The following is an 11,389-nucleotide window of genomic DNA, read 5'->3' on the forward strand; positions in this document are numbered from 1 at the left end:
ATTCAGAGCCTGGGCTCTGTCCTTTGAGCTGTTTGGTCCAAGGCTAACAGTCTTACAAGTTTCAACCACTGTACCACTTCTGGTTTCTCATAATTAATCGAAGATAATTTTCACAGACTTTGTTGTCCAGGCTGGCTTTGAACTAGAATCCTAAGATCTCAGCCTCCTCAATAGCTACGATTCTAGGTCTAAGCTACCAGCTACCGACCTGTACTGTAAATATTCAATCATTTGTACATTATATTTAACATATTGAACTATATTTTACATAGTATATTTGTATTATATTTAATGTTTGTAATTATTTGAAACTAATCTGACTATTACATTGGAAATAAATATTTTATAAACTGTTTACATTCCAAATAAAGTACTACTATGAAATTTTTTCAGCCACAATCATTTTTGTTAATGTGACCCGAGATCTTTGTTTTGGGCTGGGAGAATGACCTAGTGCTAATATACTTACCTAGCATGCATGAAGCCCTGGGTTCAATTCCTTACTACCACATACACAGAAAAAGAGCCAGAAGTGCTGCTGTAGTTCAGGTTATCCAGTACTAGCCTTGAGAAGCCCAAGAATGTTGCTTAGGCCTTGAGTTCAATCCCCAGAAATAACAAAAACAAAAGTATTTCATCAAAACCTTTATTTTTAAGGAAATTCAGGAATGCTCTTGATTCATAGAACACCTCTAACAATCACAATTATGTAGCTATCACAGGAAATAAGCAATAACGCTGTCTTTTGTTATGCACATCTACTCCTCTGGATCATATTTTTTTTACAATAGCATGTATAGTCCATTAATTAGTCATGAAAAATTGTAACATTTTTTCAACCCGTCAAAACCCCCAGTAATCTCTTCAATCCTCAGTACAATTCATGGAACAATCTACCAAGGATTTCACAATATATACAGCATTAAAATTCCCAATTATATCCTTATTCAAATCGTAATGAACTCATTAATAGACATGGTAGTATGAAATATATAGCAGTACTCTAGGTTTGGATGCTGATTGCATTGTTCTTTCCCAATGGCAAGAACTCTCTCATTGAATTGGCCTGAGTCCAGCCAAGGAACAAAACACGCAACTACTGTATTTGTTTTCAGACCAGTCCTAGGCTTAAACTCAGGGCCTCAGATCTAAGCCTTCTGAGTGGCTAAGATTACAGGGGTTAGCCACCTCTGTCTGGCTCAGGGGAAGATTAAGATATTTTAAAATATGAAAAAGAACTAGCAGTAAAGATGTAAGATAACATTATGTATGGGTATAAAGAAACTTGGAAGATGGGCTCCGTGTGTCTCTGTCTCTCTCTGTCTCTCTCTCTCTCTCTCTCTCTCTCTCTCTCTCTCTCTCTCTCTCTCTCTATATATATATATATATATATATATATATATATATATATATATATATATGGTAGAGGCTCATATCAGTGTTAAGGAAGACAAACCTTGGGAGTTATTAGAGGGCTGGGAATATGTGGACCTGTTGTGGGTGAAAGGCTGGAAATAGAATAAGCCAATATGGTCAAATAGCTCTTCGAGAGCTTGAAAGGCCAATGAATAATGTCAAACTAGTGAATTTATAGACAAAAAGGATGAAATAAAATGGCTCATAAAGACAACTACATATGGAAAATAGCCATATAATAAAAATGACACCCCAAGCCAAAGATAAAATTAAGAAACATTGCATAAGGGCAACTGGTTAGCCAATCATAAAAAGCTAGAATTAGCTAGGTATGGTAGTCCACACCTGGAAATTTTGCAAGAGACTGACCCAAAAGAGTTCAAGATCAGTTTGTGCTACAGACCAAGTTCTAGGCCAGCCTAGAGCTACGGAGTATATAACAAGTAAAACTTTGACTAGCATCTATAACTTACCTATATATAAGATTAAAATCTCAAAGAATCAGTATCTAAAAGTAATTTGAAACATGCAATTGCTAATAAAAAAATAGGTAAATCTCTACTCTATCATTGATAGGAAATTGAGCATAGACAAATATTTCATTCAGAAAAGTCAGTAAGCAAACTAGCAAGCATTAAAAAAAGCCCTAAAGAGATTTCCAGTGTTGCAGATTTTAAAATCCAATTGCCAATTAGATTTTAAAAAAATATGACCCATCTATTGGAAAATAGTGACCAATTGGCTGGGGTCCTATCCCTTAGTTTTTCATTCAAGGCTCATGGCTTTTTGGTGGATAACTGGAGATAAAAGTCTCATGGGACTTTATGTCCCTGGCTTTGAACCATAATCCTCAGAGCTCAGCCTCCTTGAGTATCTAGGATTACAGGGATGAGCCATCTGATGCCATGTACATTCTGAATTTTCATCCATTCTTTTTTCTGCTCCATAAGAGACCAGGTGGAATCCTTCATGTCTAGCACAAAGCACAACGAAGGGAATGGAAGGGAGGGCTAAACCCAAGTCCTCTAAGTCTGATCATAAACCTTTTTGGGAAGTCTTCTCTTCCCTAACACCCCCATAGATGTCTGTGCTCCTCAGTATGGCTCTACTCACCCTGTGAACACCAACCAGTGTCCTTTTCCTGAGATGCCCTTCCCTCTTCATTCACCTGTCAGCTCAATTCAACACTTGTAGGATTCCTAGATATTATTCTTACTAAAATTAAGGGTCACATCCCGCTTCGTGATGACTGAGATCTGAGGATCAAAGTCCAAAGCCATCCTGGGCAGATAATCCAACAGACATCTCCAATTAACCAGCAAAAAAGCTAGAAGTGGATGATATACCCTAAGTGGTAGAGCATTAGCCTTGAGAAAAATAGAGCCAAGGAAGAACTTGAAGTCTGGAGTTGAAGCCTCACTACTAACACCGCCCCCCCTTCAGAAAGCCTCTATGATTTCCTCTTTAGAAACCTAACTTCCTCATGGCCACTGCATCTGGGTGGACCTTTCTACTCCTAGACCAAGATGGCTCCTTGAGCACAAGAATCAGATCCAAGTTGTTTGTCTGTAGCCCTCACTTGGCAGTGCCTGGGCACTGGATAAGCCTCAGGCTAGCATCTATAGAAAGCACCGTCTTTCCTGTTTGTTTTAGGAGACCCTAGGGCAGACAGGTCCTGGTTGGGATACTGGTTCTGTCTCTTGATGACCTAACCAAATTCCTTGTTGGTCAATAAGATAGCCTGTTGAATCCAGAAGTGGGGCTTTTCACTACCAAGTTACCAGGACTCTCATCTTCCTTCCACCCTGAGAGCAAAATAGATAGGCCCCTTAATATCTGATTGCCCTGGCCCAGATGCCTTGCTTAGATGGGGAAGGAGAATATGGAGAGATCTGTCCTTTTTTTGCCCTAGTTGAATGTCATCCTCTCATTCTACCCCTGAGCCATTAGAAAAATAGAACCTAAAATAGGACCTAAATACTGATGTTTATTTGTCAGTGAGGTGGGGAGAAAGGGAAGTGAGGCAAGGCGATACATTTCTAAGTGAGGCACTGCTCCATGACCAGCCTTGAAGAAGACCCCATAGGGGTTGGCCTCGCTGCAGTCCTTGGGAGGAAGAGGGAATTGATCTGCATGGCTAACTCCTGTCTCCCATTTCCTGCAAGTCCAGCTCTAGGTTTCTGTGGCTGCCTGGGTTTCCACAGTCACCTCCTGTGGTGGTACTTTCTATCCACGTCTGATGGGAAGAGACAAACTAGGCTAATGAATAGCTGATACTAAGGAGAATCTGATGTGTGTTTAACACAGCCCAGAACGGAGGGGGGCGAGGGGAGGGAAGCGGGGAGAGTGTTTCCCCCAGTTTCCAAAAGATGAGATATAGTTTCAAAGACCTTCCCCCAAAGTCATTGAGTGGTCAGATTTAGATTTGAATATAGCTGGGTTCTGGGAATTATTGAAGACTAACATCAAGAACTTAGACTTTCTGCAATGAGGAAAGGAGAATCATTAGATGATTTCAAGCTAGGGTTCAGGGAGAGAAAATGAGGTTTTTAGTACAGCTCTCTCTCTCTCTCCCTGCTCCATCTTTCCATTTGGCTAAATGGCAGGCAGCCAGAGGTGAAGGGCATTTGAGACAGACTGAAGGTTTTGAGGAATCCCTGAGCTTCATTTGGGCTTTAACACTGACTCCTATTCTTTCTCTGGTTCCATCTAGACCAACACCTACCAAACAGATATGAGTGGGCCAGAGGCAGGCAGGATCTGGACAGAGAAGCCAAACTGAGAGGAAGCGATGAGCCTAAAGGCCAGCAGCAGGAGGATTGCCCATTTGCCCTCTGTTGGCCTGAGGTTCTGTGGATTCTGATGGTCTCTGATGGATCTTTTCGTGTTGTCTGAGATGGTCAGACCGCATGAAGCTTCGGCCACACTGACTACACCGGTGTGGTCGATCTCTGGTATGCCTCCGCATGTGTCGTCCAAGCTCATCAGAACGGAAGAAAGACCAGGTGCAGCCTTCCCATTGGCATTTGTATGGCTTCTCTCCTGATGAGGGAACAAGGGAGAGATGGAATTAAAGATGGTTAAACCCAGCCAGGTACAGATGGCTCATGCCTGTAATCCTAGCTACCCAGGAGACTGAGATCTGAGGCTCACAACTCAGAGACAGCACAGGCAGACAAACCAAGACTTTTTGTCTCCAACTACCCAGCAAAAGGCCAGAATTGGAGAATTGGAAGTGTCACCCAAGTGGTAGAGTACCAGACTTGGGAGAAAAAGCTAAGAGAGAACTCAAGGCCCTGAATTCAATCCCCAGTACTTGCATGTGCACACACACAATAGGCCAAAACTAATTTCTGAACCCCTGAAGATGCAAAACTATGGCTATAGATGAAGTGCTATCTCCCAATGGCATATTTATGCCATATAGTCTCTTTCTCTGCTATACTTCTTTCCACTTAGAAAACATATAGAAGTCTTATGCCTACAATCCTGGCTACTTAGGAGGCTGAGATTGGAAGATCATAGTTCAAAGCCAGCTTGGAGAGTAAAGTCTGGGAGACGCAGACTTTACTGAGTAGTTATTTTCTAAGTAACTACCAAAAAGCTGAAAGTGGAGCTGTGGCTCAAATAGTAGAGCACCAAAAGCTCAGAGATAGTGTTTAAACCCTGAGTTCAAGAAAAAGAAAAAGGTGAGAAGGAAGAGATATGACTCTAAGTCAAAGAACACATGACTGGGTAGTCAGAAAATACTGGAACTAGTCAGGGCTGTCTGACACAGTAGTGCCTGGTCACACCATCCTGGAGTCAGTCATTCTGGGTGGCAAGTTGATAGGGTCAACAGAGCTTGGTTCCAAGCTTGAAAGATACACACAGTTCCAAATCAGTAGCCTGGCACAAGAAGCCTGAAGATTTCCCCATCCCCTCCCAACTTGAGACCTCTCACTCACCTGTGTGTTTGCGCTGGTGACTCAAGAGATGGGAGCGCTTGGTGTAAGCTTTCCCACAGTTAACATGCTCGCAGATGAAAGGCCTTAAAACCGAGGAGCTTTCCTGAGGGCTGCTGAGGTTCTCTGGTTGCCCCTGTGGAACAGATGTTGGCTCCTCAGGAAGGAAGGGGATTTCCTGGGACAGGGACTGGCTCACAAGAGAATGATGCGATTCTAAAGACATCAGTAATTGAGAGTGAGCTGAAGGCATCTCCAGATTGTAGACCTCTCTGTTTGACATCTGAACCATAGAGGGGTGCACAGCCTGGGCCTCAGAAGAAGGCATGGTTGGTGCCAACATCATTTTAAATGTTGAAGATGTGTTGGTGGCCATTACTGTGGAGGAGCCAGAATAAGGCATGGCTGGAGCAGTAGGTTGAGACATTACTAAGGCTCTACTGGAAGCTGCAGCTGGTGGCCCACTGGGAGGCATCCTTAGATGTTCATTGAAGTTCACAGCCATTCCTGGGACACCTGTGTCTCCTAGGGGCATCATCTGGGATGCCTGGCACATCATTGTCACAGGCTGGGAAGGAGACATTCCCTGACAGTACATCTGGGGAGGAATGGAAGTCACTGGGGAACCATAGCCTGCTCCATGTTCCATGCTCCATGCTCCATGAAACCCCATTTCATTCACATTCTGCTCAGATGCTTTAGCAGCTAACAAACGATTCTTCCATATCTCCATGACCTGAGGAAACGGCTGGAAGCTTGATGGGCCATGGTGCCAAGAAGTATGCATTACGCTGCTTCTGGTAAATGTAGATATATCCAAGAAGGATTTTGACTTCTCATTTTCCTGGAGAGAAAGAGAGAAAGAAAGTTCTAGGTGGCATTCATCCTAACTCCATTTGGAGTTCACTTGTCTCTTCCAGATCCCAGTCTCCATACTAATCTAGGCTTCTATCACCTGTGGTCTGAATTACCCTGTCTCCAGGTTCTTCTTAGGCTTTCTATGGTGTAAATACAGGTCTGATAAGGAGTAATGAAATGGAAGCCTTTAATACAGAGCAACAAAGAAAAAAAAATACTCCATAAACTACATCTTCAACAAAATGTCAAGAAAATATTCCAATTCCAAGTTATACATTAGGAACTGGGTGAATATTAAAAAAAAAATCTCAAGCCAGCCAGGGCACTAAAGTCAGTGAGACTCTTATGTCCATTTAAGCACTAGAAAACCAGAAGTGGTATTATGGCTCAAGTGATAGAGTACTATTAGCCTCGAGAAAGCTTAAGGTCAGTATCCAGGCCCTGAGTTCAAGCCCAGTACCAGAGCACACACCTGGGTGGACACACACACATAAATAAATATAAATAACTAATAGCAAAGGGGATAAGGAGAGGCCATGACATGTGGCAGAGCACATACCTAGAAAACATGTGTTTTAAAGCCCCAATAAGGGCCAGGAGCATAGCCTAGTGGTAGAGTGCTTGCCTAGCATGCTTGAGGCCCTTGCTTTAATTCCCTGGTACCACAGAAAAAACTGGAAGTGGTGCTGTAGCTCAAGTGGCAGATCACTAGCCTTGAGCAAAAGTGTCCAAGGGCAGTGCCCATGGCCTGAGTTCAAGCCCCAGGACTGGTTAAAAAAAAAAAAGCCCCATAAATGCCCTCTCCGAAAACTCTCAAGCTGAATGTGATGAAGCCTTCACAATCCTGTTTTAGCAGGATTGTGACTTCAACACCACTCTTGTTAGAGAGTAACTGAAAATCATCATCATCATCTAAAAAAAGTCCTTGAAAATGAAGAAATGAAGATATTAAAACATTGCCAAATAAAATAAAAGCTGTGAGATCATTGCCATTTTATCTTCCTGCAAGAAAAGCTAAGACAGTCCTTCAGGTTGAAGTGAAAGGACACGGAGTAGCTTGGAATCACAATCATTAAAGTTATTATTATTATTATAATTTTAGTTTTTAACTCCACTCTTTCTTTTCTACACAATTTAAGAGACTAATGCATAAAGATTATAAACCCATATTTTTGAGCCTATAATGCATAAAAAGTATAATGCTATAAAGAATAATATAATACTGTAGGAATCTGTGCTGTTCAGAGTTAAGCTGGTATAAATTAAAATTAGTGTTATAACTTTAGAATGTCAGCTGTAATCCCCATGGTAACCACAAAGAAAATAGTTACAGAATACATACAAAAGGCAATGAGGAGGGAATTTATGGTTTCACATCAAAGCTGAGGATGTAGCTTGGAGGTAAAAGGCTTGCCTGCCATTTATAAGGTCCTGGTTAGATCCCTAGTGCCTCAAAAAAATAAAACCAGACTCGGGCCAGGAGTTTGGCCTAGTGATAGAGTGCCTGCCTAGCATGCAAGAAGACCCAGGTTCGATTCCTCGGCACCACATACATAGAAAAAGGCTGGAAGTGGTGCTGTGGCTCTCAAGTGGCAGAGTGCTAGCCTTGAGAAAAGCCCAAGAACAGTGCTCAGGCCCTGAGCTTAAAGCTCAGGACTGGCAAAAAAAAAACAAAAAAAAAAAAACAGACTCACACCTTTAATCCTTTACTCATAAGATTTAAATCCAGAGGATGAAGATTTTAAGCCAACCAGGAAAAATAATCATTAAAAAGCAGAATTGGAGGTATGGCTCAAGTGATAGAGCCCCAGCTGGGCAATAAAACTAAGCAAGTACAAAGCCCTGAGTTCAAACCCTACTAATAAAAAACATCAAGTAAAACGGACATAGTGTAGAAATAAAGGACAAACTAACAGAATTCAATCTCTCCTTGTTGGGAATTACTTTATTTAGAAGTAGATTATACTTTCTAATCAAAAGACCAAGAGTTTGGCCTAGTGGTAGAGTGCTTGCCTAGCATGCACAAAGACCCGGGTTCCATTCCTCCGTACCACATACATAGAAAAAAGCTGGAAATGGTGTTGTGGCTCAAGTGGTAGAGCTCTAGCCTTGAGAAAGTCCAAGGATAATTCTAAGGCCCTGAATTCAATCCCCAGAACTGGAAGAAAAAAAAAAAAAGACACATTGGCAGAAGGAACTAATCCCCCCCACCCCACCCCCACACACATCCAGGGCTTGAGCTCAGAGCCTGGGCATTATCCCTGAGCCTCTTTGTGCTCAAGGCAAGCACTCTACCACAGGAGCCACAGCACCACTTCCAGCTTTCTCTGAGTAGTTTATTGGATATAAGGGCTGGGAGGGTGGCCTAGTGGTAGAGCACTTGCCTAGCAGGCAGGAAGCCCTGGGTTCAATTCCTTGGTACCACATACACAGTAGAGTGCTAGCCCTGGGTTTGATTCCTCCAATACCACATACTCAGAAAAAGTGGGAGTGGTGCTGTGGTTCAAGAGGCAGAGTGTTAGCCTTGAGCAAAAAGTGTTCAAGGACAGTGCTCAGGCCCTGAGTCCAAGCCCTAGGACTGGGGAAAAAAAAGATAAAATAATAAACTATTTTAACAAACCATCACCATATCAAGACTAAGAATGGAGAACAGTTCTATAACAATAGTTGGAGACTCCAAAACCTTACTCAACAATGGATAGAACAGTCAAAAGTAAAAAGAGGACTCAAACAACAAAATTAGCCAAGTTGAATAAAGATATACTCAGAACATTCTACCAAACAGAATTCATATTTCCCTCGAGAACAGAGGTATTCTCTAGTACAGATCATATGACAGTCTATAAGTAAATTCTCAACAGATAGGGAAGTTTATAGCTATAAAAGCATATATGATCTCAGCTGGGCAAGGTGGCTCAGGCCTATAATCCTAGCTACTAGGGAGGCTGAGATCTGAGGATCATGTTCAAAGCCAGCCCAGGCAATACAAAGCCATGAGACTCTAATCTCCAATTAATCACTAGAAAATGGGAAGTGGGGCTGTGGCTCAAGGGTAGGGTGGAAGCCTTGAGTTGATGAGGTCAGGGACAGTGCCCAGGCCAGAGTTCAAGCCCCATGACCACCCCCCCCCCCGAAAAAAGCATATATGATCTCAATCTAGATTTGTACCTTAAATAGAATAGACCCTAAAGCTAGCAGAATGAAGGAAATAGAAGAAAAGCAATAAACCTAAAAGTTGATTCTTAGGACTAACAGATGAAATTGCCAAACCTTTAAACAAAGATTATAATTGACAAGGATTGTACCTAAGTGATTGGATAATCTAGATGAAATGGACAATCCTAGGAACACAAAACCTGTCATGATTAAATTGAAGGGATTGAATTATTTATCAAAAGTCTTTCAGGCAGGGCCTGGAGCTTGGCCTAGTGGTAGAGTGCTTGCTTAGCATTCATGAAGACCCTGATGGCCTTTCTCCTTCCCTCTTGACCCCCCCCTCCAATCTCTCATAGTTTTCCAATTGTACTCAATGCTTTTGTATATCCTACACACGTTTTTCCTGTTTAAGTCAATGTTAGATTACAATATATAATATAATGTAAGTGCTACATAAATACTTGCATTGCTTAGAGAATATGACAAGAAAAAAGTTGACTCAATTTCAGTACAGACAAGGTTTTTTCTGAATATTTGTATCCTCAATTGCTTGAATCCACAGGTAAAGATGTAAACAAATTACAATAGCAATGACTGTTAGTTCTACTTCCATAATTTCATCTGTTTCTGCTTCTACAGCTAAGCCATTATTTAGATTCTTACCTAGATCACTGATAAGACTCCTGATTGCCTTTAACTTTGTCCCAACCTGCAGGGAATTCCTTTAAAAGTGTAAATCTAATTATGGAAGTTCCCCTTTAAATTAAACTCTGAGGCTTTCAATTGCTCTTGGCATAGCTAATTCCAAGTTCTCTGACCCTACCTTAGACTCAGCCACCAGGTCTCTGGTCTCAGAACAAAGCTTAAACTCTATTTTCTCCTTCTCTAGCCCCCTCTCTCTCCACTCTTTCTACCCCTCTTTTCTCTTTCCTCTCTCCACAACCCCCACCACTTGTTTTTGTAGTTAACTGGAGATAATCTCAGCTTTTTCTGCTGAGGTTGACTTTGAATCTTCTAAGTAGTTGAGATTATAAGCATGAGCCACAGATCCCCAGCAAAAGGCTCCAATAAATGTTTTAACCCCCAGTCCTCTAAACAGACTTCCTTAGTCTGGCTTCCCAGAGTAAGGAAATGGAATTATCTAGAACTCCATCTCTGCATCCAACAGAGCCTAGATGAATTAAATCATCTAAACTATTCATTTATAAACTAGGTAACTAACAATTATTTATGCACAACCTCCTCCCTTAGTCCTCTCTCCCTCCCTTCCCCCTCCCTCTTCCCCTCCCCCTTTGGCCCCCTCCCAGTCTGTCTCTCCTCTTCCCCCTCCCTCCCTCCCTCCCTCTTTCTCTCTCTCTCTCTCTCTCTCTCTCTATATATATATATATATGTATATATATACATATATATATACATATATACATATTTCCTTTATTGGAAATGACCTGCCCAAGCCAGGCGCAGTGGCTCACGCCTGTAATCCTAGCTACTCAGGAGGCTGAGATCTGAGGATCAAAGTTCAAAGCCAGCCCGGGCACTAAAGAACCTGAGACTCTTATCTCCAATTAACCTCTAGAAAACGGGAAATCGGGCTTGGCTCCAGGGTAGGGCGGTATCTTTGAGCTAAAGAGCTTGGAGACAGCACCCAGGCCCAGAGTTCAAGTCCATTCACCTGGATGGGCTGCTGCACAGCCTGACACTGGCTCAGCTCCTCAGTCTTCTGCTCCATGTCAGCGGGGGCCAGCTGTCCTGGGAGGGTGCAGACCCACTTCCAAGCCGAGGGGAAGGCACCCTGCGCGGCGGCGCGCCGCGGCGTATCCGGGCAGGAGCACGCCACAATCCCCATTGCTTCGCTGAGCTTCTACTTAGCTCCTGGGAGTCAAGGGCGTGCCCGCCAGCCACACCCACCCACCCCGCCTGCGGACCCGCCTTCTCTGCCAGCCTATGGGGCTGGATGGGCCTGCGGCGGGGGGGAGGGCAGGGGGGAGGGCAGGGGGGAGGGCAGGCGGGGCAGG

The 11,389-nt window shown here is 42.9% G+C and overlaps 1 protein-coding gene across 2 annotated transcripts; it reads right to left on the reverse strand.

Moving 5' to 3' along the window:
- Positions 1–2,836: 2,836 nt before the first annotated feature.
- Positions 2,837–11,150, reverse strand: Klf17 (KLF transcription factor 17). Of its 2 annotated transcripts, XR_016535860.1 has the most exons (4): positions 11,047–11,150; positions 5,364–6,204; positions 4,142–4,458; positions 2,837–3,522 (listed from the first exon to the last, which is right to left on the reverse strand). XR_016535860.1 is itself a non-coding variant. In XM_090333770.1 (3 exons), exons 1-3 carry the CDS (start codon positions 11,101–11,103, stop codon positions 4,214–4,216), a joined length of 1,143 nt encoding a protein of 380 aa, XP_090189896.1. In that variant the 5' UTR covers positions 11,104–11,150; the 3' UTR covers positions 2,837–4,213. The 2 variants fall into 2 exon arrangements, 1 of the variants encoding a protein (XP_090189896.1); XM_090333770.1 differs by having other exon boundaries at positions 2,837–4,458.
- Positions 11,151–11,389: the final 239 nt, after the last annotated feature.

Source organism: Megascapheus bottae, chromosome 6 (genome assembly GCF_031878675.1).
Source record: "Megascapheus bottae isolate mThoBot1 chromosome 6, mThoBot2.hap1, whole genome shotgun sequence".
In the NCBI taxonomy this organism is placed as follows: Eukaryota; Metazoa; Chordata; class Mammalia; order Rodentia; family Geomyidae; genus Megascapheus; species Megascapheus bottae.

Bases quoted from the DNA above. Each gene is read 5' to 3' on its own strand.
- Klf17 (XM_090333770.1), bottom strand. From the start codon at position 11,103: ATGGAGCAGAAGACTGAGGAGCTGAGCCAGTGTCAGGCTGTGCAGCAG. The intron at 6,205-11,046 runs GTGAATGGACTT...CTTTCTCTCCAG, and splicing joins CTGTGCAGCAGCCCATCCAG to GAAAATGAGAAGTCAAAATC. The intron at 4,459-5,363 runs GTGAGTGAGAGG...TTCCCTCATCAG, and splicing joins TCACCAGCGCAAACACACAG to GAGAGAAGCCATACAAATGC.